The sequence below is a fragment of the Oncorhynchus kisutch genome, linkage group LG17 (genome assembly GCF_002021735.2).
Source record: "Oncorhynchus kisutch isolate 150728-3 linkage group LG17, Okis_V2, whole genome shotgun sequence".
NCBI classification, from domain to species: Eukaryota; Metazoa; Chordata; class Actinopteri; order Salmoniformes; family Salmonidae; genus Oncorhynchus; species Oncorhynchus kisutch.
In genome coordinates this window covers 45,999,362-46,023,086 of record NC_034190.2, presented here as the reverse complement: position 1 = coordinate 46,023,086, position 23,725 = coordinate 45,999,362, and the positions used below count along the sequence as shown (strand labels likewise).

General features: G+C 40.1%; 1 protein-coding gene across 9 annotated transcripts; it reads right to left on the bottom strand.

The window, feature by feature from the left end:
- Positions 1-112: 112 nt before the first annotated feature.
- Positions 113-17,900, bottom strand: LOC109907751 (bromodomain-containing protein 3-like). Of its 9 annotated transcripts, none has more exons than XM_020505924.2 (12): positions 17,652-17,883; positions 16,407-16,737; positions 15,651-15,788; positions 15,170-15,317; positions 14,888-15,078; positions 14,278-14,649; positions 13,885-14,013; positions 13,606-13,803; positions 13,135-13,203; positions 11,784-12,016; positions 9,929-10,218; positions 113-1,934 (listed from the first exon to the last, which is right to left on the bottom strand). In XM_020505924.2, the coding sequence occupies exons 2-12, from the start codon at positions 16,596-16,598 to the stop codon at positions 1,816-1,818; spliced, it is 2,079 nt and encodes a 692-aa protein (XP_020361513.1). In that variant the 5' UTR covers positions 16,599-16,737; positions 17,652-17,883; the 3' UTR covers positions 113-1,815. The 9 variants fall into 9 exon arrangements, with proteins under 9 accessions (XP_020361513.1, XP_020361512.1, XP_020361514.1 ...); XM_020505923.2 differs by having other exon boundaries at positions 17,660-17,883; XM_020505925.2 differs by having other exon boundaries at positions 17,706-17,883.
- Positions 17,901-23,725: the final 5,825 nt, after the last annotated feature.

The following is a 23,725-nucleotide window of genomic DNA, read 5'->3' as shown; positions in this document are numbered from 1 at the left end:
ATTTCACCCTTAAACCCTAAAACTACAACACAAACCTTTAATTCTCAAAGATTGATGTCTACAGAAGTTACAATACAGTGCTAAAAAATATTTCAGAAAGTTACAGCAGGAGTGCATGCAAATACATAATGATTTTATTAAAATATAAAAATTATCTATTATATGTTGAAGAAGAACTAAAATGAACAAATAAGTGAATATGGTGAAAACAATTCGTATGACATCCCTCAGGCAAAACCAGCTTTTTTTTATGTAAGAGGTTGTCTGAATCTGTATAATGAGGTTAATGGGGATTTAGCAGATCAAGTTTAAAACATCACCACTACTAACAACTAACCAAATGATCTCAGCTTCGTGAACTGCAGTTGTAAATTATCTAAAATTGATAGAAAATACACTTACCATCTCAGAAATTACAGATACATAATTGTAAAAATCCAATCACAACAGGTGTATTGTAAAAGGTAAACAAGGAGTTTGAATTCATGATTCTGAATTTGGAAGGAAGACTAGGTTGTGTATTATGACACATCTACCTAGTTCTGTTTACAGAGGTCTTTGTAATGCTCAAATATGAACAAAATAACAATACGATTATTTACTTTTAGATTCTAATTTTCTGTCTTGTGTACGTTTTTGTACACGTAGCGATTAGTTGTTTACACAGAGGAGACAGAGAGCCCATTGCTCTCCACTCTTAAAAGAAACAGGCTATACTGTGAGTGTTAATTCACCTACATATGGAATACAACCATAATGTTCAAATGAAAGACTAGCTCAAACACAGACAAAGGAAAAAGTTATAACATTCAATAATGAGAGTTGTCAGATATGGCACATGCCAAATATACAAACAGGCTGGGAAACAAACCACAAGAGTGTGTGATGTGTGTTACATCTTAGTAGGGGAGCATTTAACATTAACACTGGCTGCAAAAAGTGAATTTGTATATGCCACCACATACTGTGGACAGAATATCAAAGCATGAGACTCAAAAATAATCTTTAAGACAATCAGAAAATGTATCAAACAGCAACTTTACTTTGCCATAAATGTGTAGATAAAACACTCAGTAAATACAAGTAGGGCCATGATTAAGTCAATGTATCACTCAATCGCAGTCTAGTGTTAACCGTCAACTACATTGAACAGACCCTTGAGACAACAGATATACAAACACTGAATGGAGAATGGAAGATTGAGAACAAAAATAAACAGTTATCAATTCTCTTCTATAGATGATCGTTAAAACCATTTGTTTTACATTGTCAACAAAAATTGTATGTATGACCATAAAAATAACAATTATCTTAATTTCTTAAATATAGCTGTATCCATAAAACCTAAAAAAAAAAAAATGGAATAATGTGTGGTGGCAAAGGTCAAACTAGAGGCAACATCCATCCCAGGAAGAGAAAGACCATATTTGTTCCTTGAGGCAATTTTGTCCAAACCAAAATCAATCTCAGTGTTTCTTAACGGTTTACTACTTATGTAACATAGTCTTTAAAAAATTATAATATTAACTAAACGCATGTTGTTCTGGTGATACCAGGCATTTCCCTTTAAGGGCCAGCAAAAACAAATCCTGACTATGTTCAGTCAGCTATATCTTCTTACACGTTTCCTATGTTTTTCTTTAAAGGCATATCTAAATACAAAACATTATCAATATCCTCGTCATCGAAAGTCTTTTCATTATCTTATAAAAGTCATCCAGGGGAAGAAAAAAAGAGAGCAGACTACTAGCTAGAAAGGGGGGTAAATTAACTACGGTAAGAGAGGGACTGGACTGTATGTGGGTCTTTCTCTGATCAATCGGAGTCACTGCTTTCTGAGCTGGAGCCACTGGAGCTGCTGCTGCCAGAGTCAGAAGAGCTGCTGCTGCCACTCATTCGAGAGGCGCCCCCTGCTGGCGCTGAGCCTGCCTTCTCTGCACAGGAGAAGGAAGGAGGTAAGGGGAAAGTTAATACTGAGGCATACAGTCAAATCCAGACATATCAACTACAGAAAACAGACAAACATCCTTTTCACAGAGAGCATCAATGGGAGAAGGGAGTAGTACACAGCGGTGTACGCGATTTTCAGTTTCTTGGCAATTTCTCACATGGAATAGCCTTCATTTCGCAGAACAAGAAAAGACAGACGAGTTTCAGAAGAAAGGTCTTTGTTTCTGGCCATTTTGAGCCTGTAATCGAACCCACAAATGCTGATGCTCCAGATATTCAACAAGTCTAAAGAAGGACAGTTTTATTGCTTCTTTAATCAGTACAACAGTTTTCAGCTGTGCTAACGTAATTGTAAAAGCGTTTTCTAATGATCTATTAGCCTTTTAAAATTATGAACTTGGATTAGCTAACACAACGTGACATTGGAACACAGGAGTGATTGTTGCTGATAATGGGCCTCTGTAGGCCTATGCAGATATTCCATTTTTAAAAATCTGCCATTTCCAGCTGCAATAGTAATTTACAACATTAACAATGTCTACACTGTATTTCTGATCAAGTTTATGTTATTTTAATGGACAAGAAATGTACATATACATATACATTCTAGAGGTCTACCGATTAATCGGAATGGCCAATTAATTAGGGCCGATTTCAAGTTTTCATAACAATCGGAAATCGGTATTTTTGGGTGCGGATTTTGCAGATTTTTTATACCTTTTATTTAACTAGGCAAGTCAGTTAAAGAACACATTCTTATTTTCAATGACGGCCTAGGAACGGTGGGTTAACTTTTTATGGCTGCAGGGGCAGTATTGATTAGCTTGGATGAAAGGTGCCCATATCAAACGGCCTGCTCCTCAGTCATTGTTGCTAATATTTACATATTATTATTGGTATTGTATAGAAAACACTCTGAAATTTCTAAAACTGTTTGAATTATGTCTGTGCGTATAACAGAACTCATATAGCAGGCAGAAACCTGAGAAATTCCACTTCCTGTTTATTTTTCTGGAGGTGGCAGATTTTCAACCAAGGTCTCATTGAAATTACAGCGAGATATGGATGAGTTTTCCTTCCTATGCCTTCCACTAGATGTCAGCAGTCAATAGAACTTTGTCTGATGACTCTAATGTGAAGGGGGGGTCAATTGACACAGGAAATAGTCACCACAGCCATGAGTGGACCATGCTTTCACCAGGCGCGTTCACAGGGGAAGGACTTGCGTTCCACCGCTCATCTGAAGTAATTCTAATTCTCCGGTGGAACGTTATTCAAGATATATGTAAACAACATTCTAAAGATTGAATCAGTACATGGTTTCTACTGACTGTTACGAAAGTTTTGGACATTTCATCACGTTCTAGTGGACGTGCTTTGTGACTTTGGAATTGTTTACCAAAAGTAGCTAATCATCTACATTTATGATGAGTATTTCTGTTGAAACGATGTGGCTATGCAAATCCACTTGATGTTTTTGGAACTAGTGAATCTAAATAGCCAATGTAAACTCAGATTTTTTTATATAGATATGAACTTTATCAAACAAAACATGCATGTATTGTGTAACATGAAGTCCTATGAGTGTCATCAGATGAAGATAATTCAAGGTTAGTGATTAATTGTATCTTTATTTATGCTTTTTATGAATGCTATATTTTGCTGGAAAATGGCTGTGTGGTTTGGTCGAGACCTAAACAATCGATTTGAAATCAGACACTTTGGTGGGATTAACAATGAGAATAGCTTTAAAATGATAAGACACATGTACATTTTAGGAATTGTAATTATGAGATTTCTGTGGTTTGAATTTGGCACCCTCTATTTTCACTGGTAGTTGTCATATCGATCCCGATATCGGGATTGCAGCCATAACAGGTTACCTGCCTCGTTCAGGGACAGAACGACAGATTTTCACCTTGTCAGCTCGGGGGATCCAATCTTGCAACCTTACAGTTAACTAGTCCAACGCTCTAACCACCTGCCTCTCATTGCACTCCACGAGGAGCCTGCCTGTTATGCAAATGCAGTAGAAGCCAAGGTAAGTTGCCAGCTAGCATTAAACTTATCTTATAAAAAACAATCAATCAATCATAAATCACTAGCTATAACTACACATGGTTGATGATATTACTAGTTTATCTAGCGTGTCCTGCATATGCAACGCTGGGGGATGATTTAACAAAAGCGCATTTGTGAAGAACGCACAATTGTTGGACGACTGTACCTAACCATAAACACCAATGCCTTTCTTAAAATCAATACACAGAAGTATACATTTTTAAACCTGCATATTTAGCTAAAAGAAATACATGTTAGCCGGCAATATTAACCAGGTGAAATTGTGTCATTTCTCTTGCGTTCATTGCACGCAGAGTCAGGGTATATGCAACAGTTTGGGCAGCCTGGCTCATTGCGAACTAATTTGCTAGAATTGTACGTAATTAAGACATAACATTGAAGGTTGTGCAATGTAACAAGAATATTTAGACTTAGGGATGCCACACGTTAGATAAAATACCGAACGGTTCCGTATTTCACTGAAATAAAAGTTTGTTTTCGAAATTATAGTTTCCGGATTCGACCATATTAATGACCAAAGGCTTGTATTTCTGTGTGTTATTATGTTATAATTAAGTCTATGATTTGATAGAGCAGTCTGACTGAGCGATGGTAGGCAGCAGCAGGCTCGTAAGCATTCATTTAAACAGCACTTTCGTGCATTTTGCCAGCAGCTCTTTTGCAAGCACAGCGCTATTTGACTTAAATCCTATCAGCCTAATGGATGGTGTAACCAATGTGAAATGGCTAGCTAGTTAGCTGGGTGTGCGCTAATAGCGTTTCAAACGTCACTCGCTCTGAGACTTGGAGTAGTTATTCCCCTTGCTCTGCAAGGGCCGCGGCTTTTGTGGAGCGATGGGTAACGCTGCTTCGAGTGTGGCTGTTGTCGATGTGTTATAAATATAAAAACTATATTACCTAAAACCTCTTACCTTGGAATATTGAAGTCTCGTGTTAAAAGGAACCACCAACTTTCATGTTCTCATGTTCTGAGCAAGGAACTCAAACGTTAGCTTTTTTACATGGCACATATTGCACTTTTACTTCTCCAACACTTTGTTTTTGAATGATTTAAACCAAATTGAACATGTTTAATTATTTATTTGAGGCTAAATAGATTTTTATTGATGTATTATATTAAGTTAAAATAAGTGTTCATTCAGTATTGTTGTAATTGTCATTATTTACAAATAAAAAATATAAATCGCCCGATTAATCGGCAGCGGCCTTTTTGGTCCTCCAATAATCGGTATCGGTATTGAAAAATCATAATCGGTCGACCTCTAATACAAACATATATACACACACACACATACAGTTGAAGTCGGAAGGTTACATACACTTAGGTTGGAGTCATTAAAACTCATTTTTTAACCACTCCACAAATTTCTTGTTAACAAACTATAGTTTTGGCAAGTCGGTTAGGACATCTACTTTGTGCATGACACAAGTAATTTTTCCAACAATTGTTTACAGACATATTATTTCACTGTATCACAATTCTGGTGGGTCAGAAGTTTACATACACTAAGTTGACTGTGCCTTTAAACAGCTTTAGAAGCTTCTGATAGGCTAATTGACATCATTTGAGTATATTGGAGGTGTACCTGTGAATGTATTTCAAGCCCTACCTTCAAACTCAATGCCTCTTTGCTTGACATCATGGGAAAATCAAAAGAAATCAGCAAAAATAGTAGATCACAAGTTTGGTTCATCCTTGGGAGCAATTTCCAAATGCCAGAAGGAACCACATTCATTTGTACAAACAATAGTACGCAGGTATAAACATCATGGAGCCACGAAGCCGTCATACCGCTCAGGAAGGAGACGCGTTCTGTCTCCTAGAGATGAACGTACGTTGGTGCAAAAGTGCAAATCAATCCCAAAACAACACCAAAGGATCTTGTAAAGATGCTGGTGGAAACAGGTACAAAAGTATCTATATCCACAGTAAAACAAGTCCTATCAACATAACCTGAAAGGCCACTCAACAAGGAAGAAGCTACTGCTCCAAAAATTGCCATAAAATAGCCAGACTACGGTTCGCAACTGCACATGGGGACAAACATTGTACTTTTTGGAGAAATGTCCTCTGGTCTGATGAAACAAAAATAGAACTGTTTGGCCATAATGACCATCGTTATGTTTGGAGGAAAAAGGGGGAGGCTTGCAAACCGAAGAACACCATCCCAACTGTGAAGCACGAGGGTGGCAGCATCATGTTGTGGGGGTGCTTTGCTGCAGGAGGGACTGGTGCATTTCACAAAATAGATGGCATCCTGAGGAAGGAAAATTATGTGGATGTATTGAAGCAATATCTCAAGACATTAGTCAGGAAGTCAAAGCTTGGTCGCAAATGAGTCTTACAAATGGACAATGACCCCAAGCATACTTCCAAAGTTGTGGCAAAATGGCTTAAGGACAACAAAGTCAGGGTATTGGAGTGGCCATCACAAAGCCCTGACCTCAATCCTATAGAAAATGTGTGGGCAGAACTGAAAAAGAGTGTGTGAGCAAGGAGGCCTACAAACCTGACTCAGTTACACCAGCTCTGTCAGGAGGAATGGGCCAAAATTCACCCAACTTTTGCAGGTCTTTTGCAAGTTAAACAATTTCAAGGCAATGCTACCAAATACTATTTGAGTGTATGTAAACTTCTGACCTACTGGGAATGGGAATGTGATGACCTACTGGGAATGTGATAAAAGCTTTAATAAATCATTCTCTCTACAATTATTCACATTTCACATTTTTTTAATAATTTTACTAGGATTAAATGTCAGGGATTGTGAAAAACTAAGTTTTAATGTATTTGGCTAAGGTGTATGTAAGCTTCTGACTTCAACTGTGTACACACACACACACACACAGGAGGTCGAACCGATTATGATTTTTCAACGCCGAAACCGATTGTTGGAGGACCAAAAAAGTCGATTAATCGGACGATTTTTCTATATTTGTAATAATGACAATTACAACAATACTGAATGAACACTTATTTTAACTTAATATAATACATAAATAAAAATATATTTAGTCTCAAATAAATAATGAAATAAGTTCAATTTGGTTTAAATAATGCAAAAACAGTGTTGGAGAAGAAAGTAAAAGTGCGATATGTGCCATGTAAAAAAGCTAATGTTTAAGTTCCTTGCTCAGAACATGAGAACATATGGAAGCTGATGGTTCCTTTTAACATGAGTCTTCAATATTCCCAGTTAAGAAGTTTTAGGTTGTAGTTATTATAGGACTATTTCTCTTTATACCATTTGTATTTCATATACCTTTAACTATTGGATGTTCTTATAGGCACTACAGTATTGCCAGCCTAATCTCGGGAGTTGATAGGCTTGAAGTCATAAACAGCGCTGTGCTTCAAGCATCGCCTCTACACTGTTGACGTTGAGACTGGTGTTTTGCGGGTACTATATAATAAAGCTGCCAGTTGAGGACTTGTGAGGCGTCTGTTTCTCAAACTTGACACTCTAATGTACTTATCCTCTTGCTCAGTTGTGCACCGGGGCCTCCCACTCTTTCTATTCTGATTAGAGCCAGTTTGCGCTGTTCTGTGAAGGAGTAGTAAACAGCATGTACCAGATCTTCAGCTTCTTGGCAATTTCACGCCTTCATTTTTTAGAACAAGATTAGACTGACGAGTTTCAGAAGAAAGGTCTTTGTTTCTAGCCATTTTGAGCCTGAAATCTAACTCGCTGGTGCTCCAGATAAACAACAAGTTTAAAGTTTTATTGCTTCCTTAAATCAGAACAACAGTTTTCAGCTGTGCAAATGTAATTGCAAAAGGGTTTTCTAATGATCAATTAGCCTTTTATAATGATAAACTTGGATTAGCTAACACAACGTGCCATTGGACAGTTGCTGATAATGGGCCTCCATACACCTATGTAGATAGTCCATAAAGAAAATAAGCCGTTTCCAGCTACAATAGTGATTTACAACATTAACAATGCCTACACTGTATTTCTGATCAATTTGATGCTATTTTAATGGACAAATTTTTTTTGCTTTTCTTTCAAAGACAAGGAAATTACTAATTGACCCCAAACTTTTGAACGGTAGTGTGTATATATAAAAAAATAAATTACAAGGGGCAGTTTGGAAAAACATATCTTGTCTGAATCGTCCTCTGGATTAACAGAGATTCTGTGATAATAAATACATAACCAACTAGTCCCAAAGCGAATAGGGCATTAGCCTTAATAATAACTCCTGCAGAACTAAGCATTCCTTGCAGTAAAATTATACACCAAATGTACACAAAATTTGGACTTGGGAACAGGAGTAGAGAAATATGATTTCTTTCTGCATCTTGAGAGAATGCAATGCTCAGTTACAATCTTTAGAGGTGCTATCTATCTTCATCATGAAAGCATCATAAAAGGTGATAGTATATCAACGAGTGATGTAAAGTACTAAAGTAAAAATACTTTAAAGTATCAGAACTTCACCATTTATAATTTTGACAACCATTACTTCAATACATTCCTAAATAAAATAATGTACTTTTTACTCCATACATTTTCCCCTTCACCCATTTTACATTTTGAATGCTTAGCATGACAGGAAAATGGTCCAATCCGCACACTTATTAAGAGAACATCCCTGGTCAACCCTATTGCCCCTGATCTGACTGACTCATAGCACACATGCTTTGTTTGTAAATGATGTCTGAGTGTTGGAGTGTTTCCCTGGCTATCTGTAAATAAATATGATTATTTTTAAACAAGAAAACAGTGCTGTCTGGTTTGCTTAATAAGGATTTTTTAAATGATTTATATGTTTACTTTTGATACTTAAGTATATTTTAAATCAAATACTTTTAGACAAGAATTTCACTTGGTGACTCAACTTTTACTTGAGTCGTTTTCTATTAAGTTATCTTTAATTTAATCAAGTACGACGATTGGGTAATTTCAACCACATAAAATATGCATTGAAGCCGAACTGAAACACGTTGGGTCGTTTTCACAGTATTCTTTTTCCTTACAACTGATCAAACTGATGTCATTTGGACATTTTTTACAGAAAGTCTTAGGTTAGTTTTTTTTACTGTATTGCATTTTATTTTCTCCCCAGTCCCGAAAGGTTTTAGCATTGCGAAAGACGACAGAGAAAAGTTTATAGATGTCACCTAGATTGAAGCATTCATTCTATCAAGCTATTACATTATTCTGTTGAGCAAGGGTATATTTAGTATTTTAGGGAAACACATGACAAAAGAGAAGCTAAGTACATCTAATTATAGACAAGTTGACTAACAAATAGCCTACCAAAATGTTGGATATTATAAGCAGAAACATATCTAAATCAGGCAAAACAAAATCCTGCACACACACTCCAAAAATTGTTCTGCAGTCTGACCGTAGCCTACAGCGCATTTTCTATATTTACAGGTTAGGTTGGGTGCAGGCCTCAGAGTTTCACTTTATCGCATATAGTTGAGCGGATGGGTTATTTGCAATTGCAGGCGGGTGAACAAACAGTTGACCCATTTCACCACTACCTTACGGCACAACGCCTCTTCCCTATTTCACCTAGATATTTTTTGTATATGTATTGAAATGTAGGCTGTGTGTGCCGTTTCTAAATTCATGTAGTTCTGTCCTCGTGCTTTACTTGTCTATTTATGTTCTGTAATATGTCATGTTTCATGTGGACCCCAGGAAGAATAGCTGATGGTTTCACAACAGCTAATGGGGATCCTAATAAAATACCAAAAAGCAAATGTGCAAAGGGTGGGAGGGTGAGTAACATCCGTGTTAAAAAGGGGGGAACAAATGCAAGGGAGCATTTAGTAAACAGGCAGAGAAAAGAGGTTTACCCCTGAAGAACCAGGTAACCATTAGCGACTGGAGAAGGGCATCTGTAAAAACAACAAGTGTAATAGCTCACAACTTACGTAAAAGTTTCCGCTGCTTTTTTTGCAAACAGGACTTGACGTATCGTTCGAGCTCACGAAGGGTAGAGGGCTTGAGTGTCTCAAAGTCTATCTCTATCTCGTCCGGATTGGAGTCACGCAGGGAAGGCTCCCGGGCCTGGATGATGTGGACCACCCTGCCCAACTTCTCACCCGGAAGACGGTTGATGTCCAGGCTAAGCTGGCGCTTCTCGTCGTATGACATGGGAAGGGACGGCTCCTCTTCAGACTCGTTGTTCGCCACCGCCACCTTGGTCCCTTTCTTTGTTTGCCTGAAAATGTTTTGGTCAGATCTTTGATAGGCCTACGGGTTTTGCCTCTCACAGGATGCTCAAATTACCACTGAGAGAAGTTTAAAGTACAGATGATTTACATCTGGATCAGACTACAAGGGGAAAGTGTAACACAGCAGAGCTTAACACTGTTACAACAAGTGGCATGGGTAATGATGATTCATCCAAAAGTTCAAGTTCCCTGCAGTAAATGAGCAAATTAATTGTGACAAATTACAAAACGGATACAGTGCCTTCAGATAGTATTCATATCCCTTAACTTAATCCACATTTTGTTGTGTTACAGCCTGAATTCAAAATGTATTAGATATTTATTTTTTTACACACAACGCAGCATAAAGATGGCGTGAAACTATGTTTTTAGAATTTGTAGCAAATGTATTGAAAATGAAATACAAAAGTCTAATTTACATAAGTATTCACACCCGAGTCGATACATGTTAGAATAATTTAAGTCAAAACTAACTAGGCCACTCAGGAACATTCATTATCGTCTTGGTAAGCAACTCCAGTGTATATTTGGCCTTGTGTTTTAGGTTATTGTCCAGCTGAAAGGTGAATGTCTCCCAGTGTCTGTTGGAAAGCAGACTGAACCAGGTTATCCTCTAGGATTTTGCCTGTGCTTAGCTCTATTCCGTTTCTTTTTATCCCCTCAAAAAACTCCCTAGTCCTTGCTGATGACGATCATACCCATAACATGGTGCAGCCACATGCTTGAAAACATGAACAGTGGTACTCAGTGATGTATTGGATTGGCCCCCAACATAACAGTTTGTATTCAAGACCTATAGTACATTTTTTGCAGTTTTACTTTAGTGCCTTTTTGCAAATCTGATGCATGTTTTGGAATATTTTTTAGTCTGTAGAGGCTTCCTTCTTTTCACTTTGTCATTTTAGGTTATTATTGTGGAGTAACTACAATGTTGTTGATCCATCCTCAGTTTTCTCCTATCAGTCATTAAACTCCATAACTGACTTCAAGTCACCATTGGCCTCATGGTGAAATCCCTGAGCGGCTTCCTTCCTCTCTGGTAACTGAGTTAGGAAGGATGCCTGTATCTTTGTAGTGACTGGGTGTATTGATTCACTATCAAAAGTGTAATTTAACTTTACCATGCTCAAAGGGATATTTAATTTCTGCTTTTTACACATCTACCAATAGGTGCCATTTGCGAGGCATTGGCCTTTGTGATTAAATCTGTGTATGAAATTCACTCCTTGACTGAGGAAGCTTACAGATAATTGTATGTGTGGGGTACAGAGATGAGGTAGTCATTCCAAAATCATGTTAAACACTATTGCACACAGAGTAAATTTTTACTCCTGAACTTATTTAGGCTTGCCATAACAAAGGGTTTAAATAATTATTGACTCAAGACATTTCAGCTTTTCATTTTTAATTTCTAAAAACATAATTCCAGTATTGTGTGTACGCCAGTGACACAAAAGTTTAAATTCAAGCTGTAACACAACAACATTTGGAAAAAGTCAAGGGGTGTGAATACTTTCTCAAGGCACTGTATGATAAGACTGGGCAGTAGTACCTGGTAGCCGCCCCCGTGCGGTTTGGTTTCCGGGCTGGAGCCTTCTTCTGATTAGCTGGCTTGGTTTGCTGTGTTGACTTGGGCTTCTTCTCGTCATCAGCCTTCCCCTTGTTGGCTTTGTCTTTGTCTTTCTCTTTGTCTTTCTTCTTATCTTTTTGCCTTTTCTCAATTTTCTTTGGTTTACTTACTGGGGCCTGCGACAGAACAGCCAGCTGTTCATGAACGGCCTTCAGCTGAGGAGAGAAGCAGAATAAAGAGTCACCGATGAGCCCAGATGTTGGTTTATATAGGGTAAAGTGGATGCAGAGACTGGGACAAGGTACTGGAAGTGATGGAAAAATACAGGCATCAAGGGTTAGCTATTGTGGGATGTAGGTATGTGTAACCTGTTGCAGAAAATGTCTTGGACCATTATGTCACAATTATGACAGTTATATTGGCCCTAGGAGGAACGTTTTATTTTCCATTGACTTTGAAGGGGTCTCATTTTCTAGCCAATTCATGGGTTTGCTTGATTTACTTAACTTTTACAGGGTTGCTGCATCTTAAATCATCCTCAAGTTACCTTATGTATTGTATGTGCATTAATTAACTATACACTACTCATATTTCTACATATATTCTCAAATGAAAGCTCAGGAAACAATCAGGAGTGTGTGTGTAAATAGTGTACAGTCATTGATCTCATAAAAACAGTAAGGAAAAAAAAGGAGTCTCGTTAAATAATTTCCCATTGGCCTCTGGAAAAAAGCTGTCAGAGAAGCACACCGGGCCACCAGCCTGTACTGTAGCTGTCTACCGAAAACTTTAAAACAATAAGGAAATGCTGACTCCCAAAGTGATGCATTGACTGATTGCTTTTTGAAGAAACAAGTAATATAAAACAGAAAACGATAACATATAATTGTGAACGCTCTCAGTGACACTTCCTTGTCTTCAGCACAAAGACATTGTTCTTTAGGAGTTATTCAACTTGAAAAAAGGAAGAAATACTGAACCTACAACGCAACAAAAGCATATGAAATCATTGCCAGAATCATCATAAAAACACTAACATCACCAGCAAACACTGTGACCACCATGAAAACTAACATTTCCCATTTTTAAACCACTAAAAGAATGCGACAATGGGAGAAAAAGTAACTACCTGCATCTCACAAAAAGCCTTAAAAAGGAATATCTAGGGCTACATGTCAAAGAGCAAGCTGACTACTGAGGGAAATACCTTTAGCACACTTACAACCTGTTTAATAGTTCTCATCCCCACATGTAACCCTCTACCGCTCTTTCAACAAGGTGCAATACAAAAATAAAATGTTTTGTGGGGACGGGGAAGTAAGAGATAAATCACCTGAAAACGTTTGGCACACCCGTTTTTTCCCCCCGCCCTGTTACCATTGGGGTGCTCCACAGTGATTTGCTGGTAAGAAAGCCAAAGGGGAAATCAGGGGACAAAGATAGAAAACTCCAAAGATCATGTTAACATTCTAGTAGCACAACAAACTATTTCATTAGAGCTAAATACTGTCACCATTGGTATGAATGAAATGTAAAACATTGCTCTAAAAATGTGAGCTCTACAGTTTCAGCATGCAAGCCATAATACCAAGTTATTCTAACAGTTTATTTCAGCATTTGTAGCGGCAGAGGGTTAACTATGTCACTTTTACTCTGGAGGGCTGGCTCTCATCTCTGAACATCGTGGAGTGGCTTTGATTTTTAAGGGTTAGCGGTCTAAATCTGAAGTGGGGCATGAGGGGGGCATCTCCCTGTTCATCCATCCATGGATTTTGGATCTTGGTCCTTGGTTGTGAGAACCCACCTGTTCCGAACCCACCTGTTCCTGCAGTTCGGCGAGCCGCGTGGCCCGCTCCTCCTCTGAGTCGGAGCTCTCCGAACTGGAGGTGTTGCCGCTGCTCTCACTGCTCTCTGTACTCTTGCTTACCACCGGCATGGTGGAGAGCTGGGTGGCTTCGATGGGCTCGTCCGGCATCTTGGCAAATCGCATCTCAAACACATCCTGAGAAACACAAGACAAGGGGTAGTTCAACCGACAGCTCTCCAATGAGGTGGTGTGAATATCTGATTAATCTTATCCTACCTGGAGCTTCCTGGCCATCGCAACAACCTCGTGGTCAGGGGGGTTGTACTTGTAGCAATTTGAAAACATTAACCGGACGTCTGTCGCAAAGCTTTGGGCATCTTGGTAATCCCGACCGTCCATTTTTTTCTGTGGATACAGAGCAAACAGTCAGAGCCTTCTTATTGAGATAGAGATCTCTATAAAACTCTAAACAAATATATTAGCAAAACAGATGTAATTGTCCTCCCCTTAGCAGTGACTGTTGTTGAGGAATAGTTCCATTTGAACTATTCTTAACCACCAAATAAAAACATTGGTCAAATTATTTTCCTCCACCAAGTAAACAGCCAGGCTTTGGAGGGTAATTTAGAAGAGTTAGTAGTGAGTCGAGGGAGTGAATAGGGAACCTACTTTGACAGTGCTCAGGTCCATGGGGTGTTTGATTATCTCATGGTAGTCATGCAGTTCTAGCGCTTCTGCATCTACAGGCTTGTAGAAAGGCCAAGCGTGGGCCGTGTACTTCTTGGACAGCATCTCCTTCAGGATGACTTCGCAGTGCTTCAGCTGCTCGCCGAGCTTGCCTTTCTTGCCACTGAGCAGGGGCGCCTCTCCATCCTCTGTGTCCTTCTTGGGGGGCTTGACGGACCGCACTGTGCTCTCCCGCCTGGACAAGACATTCTCCTGTTTGGATTCTAGGAGCTGGGTAGGGGAGTCACTTCTACTGGCCGAGATTGCTGAGGTGGTGGGAGTTGTTGTGTCTGCTTTCCGCTTGACCCCCTTTTTCTGTGGAAATGACAATGTCCAAATGCAAATATATCAGTAGCCTGCTTCTCTCTCTATATATATATATATATTCAATATATAGCATGTTAGAATTTCTCTCAGATTTCTAATGGATTATATCCTAAGACAAAAATTTTACGAGTAGAACTGTAAAATACGCTCCCCACAAGAATCCTCCGTTAGACTGTAGAGCTAAATGAAAAGACCCTCTAGAGCGGCCTGTCTCTCTGGGACTTACTTTGATGACTGGCTGTGCCGTTGGAACCACAGCCATCATGGAGGCAGCAGTAGGCACAGCTCGGACAGGGGTAACAGATGTAATGGTTGGCACTGGCGTGGCTGCTATGACAGGTGTCTGAGACAGAAGTGGAGGGGAGCTGGGGTAAGAAGATGGGGGTGAATCTGTCGACTCACCCTGTGCTTGGCTCTCTGCAAGAAAGATGATGGAAGCAAAAAGGTGTAAATGACAGACATTTCCTCAGCGCATGAGTCCCTATCAACTGTGAAAGGCTGGACTTGCCTGCACTAACGGGCCCTCCTGGTTTGCGGGCTGCTTTGACTTTGGGCACCGGTGGTAGCAGCTCCACCTCCTCCTGAGGCATTTGGGCCACTTTCTGTAAGAATATCTTCTCTAGAGCTTGGGCCATCAGCACAATGTCATCTGTAGGCTGTGGGAACACAAGAAAGGATGAGTTATGGGTCAAGATTAAGGTGAACGGTCAGATGGTTCACTTGATCATAATCATCACAGCTATTAAAAATGCCTACAGGGCACCTCTAGACTGACTAGAGGAAGTATAAATACATCCTCCTCGTAATGAGTCAAAATACAGTCCAAAAGTCTTCATCAATGTCACTGAAAAAACATTGTGTGTGTAAACATCTGTATGTGATCCAGTGAAAAAACTGCTAATGGAAATAAGCTCTGTGAACTACTTGTTGAGTGCGGACCCTGTTGTTTTTCGCATCTATATTTTTATGAATGGCAAAGGAGAATTTACCTTGTTGTAGATATAACAGTTAGTAAACATTGTATTGAAGTCCTGCATACACTCGCTGGCACTCCAGTAGTAGTTATTCTCTAGCCTCTTCTTTATTGTTCCCATGTCCATTGGGCTCTTGATAACTTTATGATAGTCCTGTATGACAGCATCAAGAGGGAAGTAGAATTCACTATGAATGAGCAATAACATAACAGCCAGGAAATAAAGAAAACATTTTAAGATGATGATTGTTCAACAATGAGGGGTTAGGGTTAGTTAGGAACAACACCAAAATGTACACACATCCACACAATATTAATATTAAAATGCAACAGCCTACTTTTACCCAGAGGCAAATATTGTTAAAGCTAGAATCATTTGTTTCTACATACATTTTAGACTTAGACATTAATGACATATACCCACTGATTCTTGGAGAATATAACTTAGAAATGTCTCATGAGCATAGTTCAACTGTCATACCCCATCAAAACCCAATATATAAGCCTGTTTCACTCCAATGTTTGTAAAACGTAAACAAACATTGTAGCCTCAAAACATGGTTAAAACTATGCATTTGATATTATGGATGGTCAGTCCTTGAATCCATAGCTCAGTCTATGATTTCTCCAGGTCCATTCCTCAGCTTTTTACCAAAACAGAGGGGGGGGGGGGGGTCCACACTTTGTTATTGTCTCAATTAAGGATTCTAGCATTAAGGCTCTGATTTTACCAATAACAGAGAAAAAACTACTGAGTGTGGAATTGACTTACGGCGAGACATAATTTGATGGCATCCACAGGTGTGTAAAAGGGCCACGCAAACTGATGCTTCCATAGAGTCTTCACCACAACGTTCTGCATGTACTGTAGTTGGTTTGTTTTCCGGCCAGGCTTGTTGGGGTTGGTGAACTCTGGTGGCGAGGGATTGACAAGTGCTGGGGCGGACGCAGGAACAGCCGACATACTGGCAACAGGGGAGCACTTCTTCCCTGTTCTACAAAACGTCTGAGTCCTAGTGTTTTCAATAGATACTTTGCTCCTCTTTCAGCTCATTATTCCTCCAGCAGTACACACATCCCATCCACACCTGGGTGTATGTGCCCTGCCAAACAAATTGGTCAAATATTGGAATTAGAAAATTAAAGAAGTGCTGTTCAGAAAATATGAGACCTTCAGATGCCATCCTCACAGACAGTAGTCAAATCTCGAGTCAATTGGGCTAATATTTTATGAGAATGACTGAGCTATGGAGTGGTGGCTAAATTCTAATAAACTAAAAGTCAAATGAATCTAAAACGTGAGTACACATACATGTAGCCAAAGTAATATAGCCTACACAGACCACTTAGAATTCCTAACAGGGGCAAAGAAGTGAGTATTTCGCTGGGCAACAGCAATGATGCAGAGATCAACATTAACAAAAGTACACATTGTAGGATAATAAACTACGCCAACATCTGGCACGTTTAGCAATTACAAATCCATATGGCTAAATGTAGACAGATTAGCTAGTTACTCGACTGGGCGTACACCCTTTATTTCACAAAATAGTAGCCATTTACAATTTAGCGACCGGGTGCATATGGTTGTACATCACATCTATTCCTTTAAAAAGATGGCGGGCAGGGGGATGCTATAGCTGTTTGCTACAGTAACTAGCCTCTCAATAGGCAAAATGCTAAATGTGCACGCAATGCAAATAGCTAACTTACACACTAGTTCATGTGAAGTACAACTAAAATGCTGACCAGTGCGTTGTAAAAGCGCTGAAAATAATATGAAACGATAACTAGGTTACCATTTCAACTTTGCATATGACAAATGTAGCGTTAGCTAAGGTTAACTACTAGCCTAACAAATCCTCGCTAACTAAGCTTTGTATGCATTGTTTCAATCAAGGCGCCGAGCGGGCAGGCTGACTCAGAAAGCAACCTATGGATTGAGTGTATTGAGAAACACTTCGATATGCATCCCATCCTTTAAATTACACAAATCAGGAAAAAGTACATATTTTACTTTATTACTTTCTCAAGTGGCTCCAATGGTTGTTCGCTCGCAGTTTTCCGGTACCTTTTTATTTCAGCGAAGTAGCATAATAGACGGGTTATCGGCTGTCTGATATCCCATGCGCAATTTCGAGCAGCATCATGGTCCTTGTTGTGTTTTGGTGGGTAAAGCATTTGGAATTGGAGGTATGTCGCTAAATGACTGACTACATATCCCGGGATGCAGCTCCTTAAGCACAAGCCATGTTTTGGCACAGGGAGCGTTTGAGGGGTAAAGGCCAGAGATATCACAGAAAAGAGGAGATAGAAATCCCATTGGACATTGACCAAAGACTGTCGACCAATCATGTTTACGTTGTCATGTTGCGTCACGCTGTATCGTCACGCAACACTCCGAGTCTATATTTGTATTTTTGTGTTTAGGCTATCCCGAGTCGATAATCACGAAATAAAAGTAATTCCCTCGACCACGCCCACAGATTGTGGAAAACAAACAATCTTTCCGATGGACCACCATTGTAAAAATCTATTTTGTTATATAGGATAACAAAACATGCCAAAGCTGCTGTGTAATCAGGTCAAAAATCTTCAGGCTGTTTGGCGTGGGAGTGAGAAATTTGGGGACACGGTGGCCAAGTAGGTATTTGTGTGGAAAACATTTTATCACAAATAATCCATTTAACTTGTTAGTATACTCCACTCACTACTTGTATCTGTGTAGTCTATTTGTTTGTGTTGTTGGTCTTGGCTAGCTTAATGTTCTGTCGGTAGCTAGGTAGCTAGCACTCACCCAAGTTGCTGCTTGCACTGTCATGAAAAGGGGCATGAGGGAAGCCCTACAATATTACGTTTTTCTAAGTAGTGAGAACACTTTGGAGCAATAATCTTTAGACATGCTTTTCTTAAATGTAGTTTTGTAATTGATTAAAACAAGCAAACAACAAGAAAACTGCGTTTGAATGGGGTCATGTTTTTGCTCTGAGCCAGTGGGGTAACTTGGGGAACCACAGGTTGTTTTCTCCACAAGTGGGCGTTCTATCTAATACCAACAAGGACTATAAAATGAGTCCCAAGACGCTTGTGGGGGCTGTAGAGCAAAATGGAGAACACCATTGTGTTCATGGGAGCCTCGTCTTTCAACAGATGAGTCATAGTAGTTTGGATGCTACAGATGATTTTGTGAGAAGACCGATTTTCAGGATGTCTCATGGTCTGACAAACAAGTGCTCTAGCTCTGTCACATTTTCACTGCAGATGTGCGACATCACCGGATGCGGTGGATTGAGACGCATCCAATGCAACAAATAAAAAACATAGACTAGGGGTATTATTAAAAAGGCCAGCCCTTTGTTAGCAGTTTCAGCAGCCCTGAACTATTAGTTGTATTTGCCCAACACCCCTTATTTTCTTATTAGCAGTACCTGCACGTCAACCCACTTGATTTGTACATAATGTTGCTGCTGCCGTCTCTTTTGACCGAAAAGAGTTTCTGGATATCAGAACAGTGAATACTCACCTCTGACCGAAAAGAGTTTCTGGATATCAGAACAGTGAATACTCACCTCGAACTGGACAAAGATTTTTTCTTTAATGAGTCCGAAGCAAAGGATATACTGTTTTTCAGAGACCAGGGCCAAATCCCCATTATTCGCATGAAGAAAAGACTGCGGTACAGGGGGCGGAGATCGGGGTGCCTTGTGAGAATTCATTGGTGAGTGGGTAACCCGCCTCTACCATCCGTTCTATTGGCCAATGTGCAATCACAGGAGAATAAACTGAATGAGCTCCGTTCGAGACTATCCTACCAATGGGACATTAAAACTGTAATAGCTTAAGTTTCACTGAGCCATTGCTGAACGACGACACGGATCATATACAGTTGACTGGGTTTTCAATGCATCGGCAGGAAAGAACAACTACGTCCGGTAAGACGAGGAGTGGTGGTGTGTGTTTATTTGTCAATAACGGGTGGTGTGCGATGTCTAATATTAAGGAAGTCTCGAGGTATTGCTCGTCTGAGGTAGAGTACCGCATGATAAGCTGTATACCACACTATCTACCATCACCACAAACCGATGCTGGCAGTAAGACCACACTCAAAGAGCTGTATAAGGCAATAAGTAACAAGAAAATGCTCATCAAGAAGCGGCGCTCTTAGGTGGCCGGAGACTTTAATGCAGGAAAACTTAAATCTGTTTTACCTAATTTCTACCAGCATGTCAAATGTGTAACCAGAGGAAAAAATGCTCTAGACCACCTTTACTCCACACACAGTGACGCATACAAAGCTCTCCCTTGCCCTCCATTTTGCAAATCTGACCATAATTTTATCCTCCTGATTCCTGCTTACAAGTAAAAACTAAAGTGACCAGTGACTCGCTCAATATGGAAGTGGTCAAATGACGCGGATGCTACACTACAGGACTGTTTTGCAGTCCTGTAGTGACTGGAATATGTTCAGGGGTTCATCCAATGACATTGAGGAGTATACCACCTTTATGCTCACCTTGAAGCAAGCAACACTGAAGCATGCATGAGAGAACAGGCTGCTCCAGATGACTGTGTGACCACACTCTCCGGAGCCGGTGTGAACAAGACCTTTAAACAGGTCAACATTCACAAGGCTGTGTGGCCAGACATATTACCAGAACATGGACTCAGAGGATGCGTGGACAAACTGGAAGGTGTCTTCACTGACATTTTCACCCTCTCCCTGACCATGTCTGTAATACCTACATGTTTCAAGCAGACCACCATAGTCCCTGTGCCAAAGGAAGTGAAGGTAACCTGCCTAAATGTCGGTAGCCATGAAGTGCTTTGAAAGGCTGGTCATGGCTCACATCAACACCATCATCCCGGAAATCCTAGACCCACTCCAATTCGCATACCGCCCCAACAGATCCACACTCCACACTGCCCTTTCCCACCTGGACAAAAGGAACACCTATGTGAGAATGCTATTCATTGAATACAGCTCAATGTTCAACACCATAGTGCCCACAAAGCTCATCACTAAGCTAAGGACCCTGGGACTAAACACCTCCCTCTGCAACTGGATCCTGGACTACCTAACGGGCTGCCCCCAGGTGGTAAGGGTAGGCAACAACACATCAGGGAGGCAGGTAGCCTAGTGGTTAGAGCGTTGGACATGTCACTGAAAGTTTGCAAGATCGAATCCCCAAGTTGACAAGATAAAAATCTGTCGTTCTGCCCCTGAACAAGGCAGTTAACCCACTGTTCCTAGGCCGTCATTGAAAATAAGAATTTGTTCTTAACTGACTTGCCTAGTTAAATAAAGGTGAAATAAAAAATAAAAAATCTGCCACGCTGATCCTCAACACTGGGGCCCCTCAGGGGTGTGTGCCTATTCCCCTCCTGTACTCCCTGTTCACCCATGACTGCGTAGCCAAGCACGACTAGAACACCACCATTAAGTTTGCTGACGACACAACATGCTGATCACCAACAACGATGAGACAGCCTATAGGGAGGAGGTCAGAGACCTGCCAGGACAACAACCTCTTCCTCAACATGAGCGAGACAAAGGAGCTGATCGTGGACTACAGAAAAAGGAGGCCCGAGCATGCCCCCCATTCTCATCACAGTGGAGCATGTTGAAAACTTCAAGTTCCTTGGTGTCCACATCACCAACAAAACTATCATGGTCCAAACACACTAAGACAGCTGTGAAGAGGGCACGACAAAGCTCAGGAGACTGATTTCCTCAAAAGGTTCTACAGCTGCACCATCAAGAGCATTCTGTCTGACTGGTTGCATCACTGCCTGGTTGCATCACTGCCTGGTATGGCAACTCCTCAGCCTCCAACCACAAGACACTACAGAGGGTAGTGTGTATGGCCCAGTACATTACTGGGGCCAAGCTGCATGCCATCCAGGACCTCTACACCAGGCAGTGTCAGAGGAAGGCCTTAAAAATAGTCAAAGACACCTTCCACCATAGTCATAGACTGTTCTCTCTACTATCACACGGCAAGCGGTACCGGAGCACCAAGTCTAGGTCCAAAAGGCTCCTGAACAGCTTCTACCCCCAAGACTTCTGAAAAGCTTATCAAATGGCTACCCAGACCCCTCTTTTACACTGCTGCAACTTTCTGTTTATTATCTACTCTCTGTTTATTATCTTTGCACGGTCACTTTAACTCTACCTTACATGTACATATTACCTCAATTACCTCAACTAACCGATGCCCCTGCACATTGACTCTGTACCGGTACCCCCTGTGTATAGCCTCGCTATTGTTATTTTACTGTTGCTGTTTAATAGTTTGTTACTTTTATTTAAATGTTTTTACTTATTTATTTTTTACTGAACATGTTTTTCTTTTTAACTTCTTAAAGCGTTGTTGGTTAAGGGCTTGTAAGTAAGAATTTCACTGTAATGTCTACACCTGTTGTATTCGTTGCGTGTGACAAATAAAATTAGATTTGATTTTACTGACAACTACTAATGAAAACTACTCACCACAACTGACCACAACTACGGACCACAACCACACAATTACTGGCCATGATTACTGGACCACACAACTACTGACCACAACTACTGACCACAACAACACAACTACTGATGAAAACTACTGACGACATAACTACTGATCGCAACTAATGAACACAACTACTGAACCATAACAACACAACTGCTCACCACAAGTACAGAACCACAACTACTGAACTACACAAGTACTGAACCAAACAACTAATGACAACAACCACACAACTACTGACCACAACCTCAAAGCTACTGACCACAACAACTGACCACAACCAAACAACATCTAACCACAACTACTGACCACACATTTACTGAACCACACAAACAATGAGCATAAGGACACAACTATTTATCACAAACACAATACTTCTAACCACACAACTAATGACCACAACTCCTGAACACAACCACTCAGCACAACCACACAACTATTCACCACAACCACACAACTACTGACCACTACTACTGATGAAAATGATTCACCACAACTGACCACAACCACATACCTACTGACCCTGACTACAGGACCATACACCTACTTACAGACACTACTGACCACTACTGACAACAACTACTCACCACAACTACTGGACCACAAACATCATTGCAGACACTACTGACCACAACCACACAACTAATGACCACAACTGCTGAACAACAATTACTGAACCACACAACTGCTGACCATATGTACAGTGGTTCCTCCTTTAAAAGTTGCTTCATACTGCGACACACCCTGTGCGCTGCTGCAGTATTCTGTGGCACGTCATTTAATTCTCATTTCTTCTTCTGCAAGTTATTACTAGTTTGACCACCAGAGGGCATCTTTGAGAAGCATTTGAAATGATTCCTTATTGGCATTACCAGAGAATTTAAAACATTTTTGGTAATAACATATTATATGGGATTGATTTTAAGAAATTTGGCTTAATTAATTTAATTAAAATTATGGTGTTTCCATTCAGAGAAAATTTGTCCGTTTGTAAATTTAGACTGTTTCGCTCTCGGAGCATACACTGGACGTTCGGGCTGAGGAGTAGGATTGATTTGAGCGTTTTGGCCTTACAACGGCAGTCAAGCTAATGTTGGCTAGCTTGCTAGCTACTTCCAGACACAAATGAGATAGTAGGCTGGACACATTACATTTTTAATAACCTTCTTTTCTGATAAAAAAAAACAGCTCTTTGCATCTGCTGTGGAGCCCAGTTTTATAATATGATCATATTTCCCAGCTTCTTGCTGTCGTTTTGAAGTAATCGAGAAAAACAGGCCTTATTTTAGTGAGTTTTTCACCCTGCCAGCTCCTATCGATCACCGTGGCACCAACTTGCCTTCCGAACGTTCTATTCCCAGCTAATTGTTCAACGTCACAATACCTGCTTCGCTATTGTTGGCAACTCACCAACTTTTTAATGTTAAAATGTAAACAACAAAAATAATTTTGGAACTCTGTGGTCTTCAAATGGTTTCCTATGGGGTAAATGTAGGCATGTCTGTCTATTTTGCCAAATATCTCGCAATGTGAATATAAAAAAAAAAGACAGGTGTAACCGGTGTGAAATGGCTAGCTA

What these genes read in the sequence shown, in the direction of transcription:
- LOC109907751 (XM_020505924.2), bottom strand. Translation starts at nt 16,598, where the DNA reads ATGTCGGCTGTTCCTGCGTCCGCCCCAGCACTTGTCAATCCCTCGCCA. An exon ending in CGGCACAGCCAGTCATCAAA is followed by an intron (nt 14,650 to 14,887) that starts GTAAGTCCCAGA and finishes TCATTTCCACAG; the next exon opens with AAAAAGGGGGTCAAGCGGAA. An exon ending in CGCACGGGGGCGGCTACCAG is followed by an intron (nt 10,219 to 11,783) that starts GTACTACTGCCC and finishes AAACATTTTCAG; the next exon opens with GCAAACAAAGAAAGGGACCA.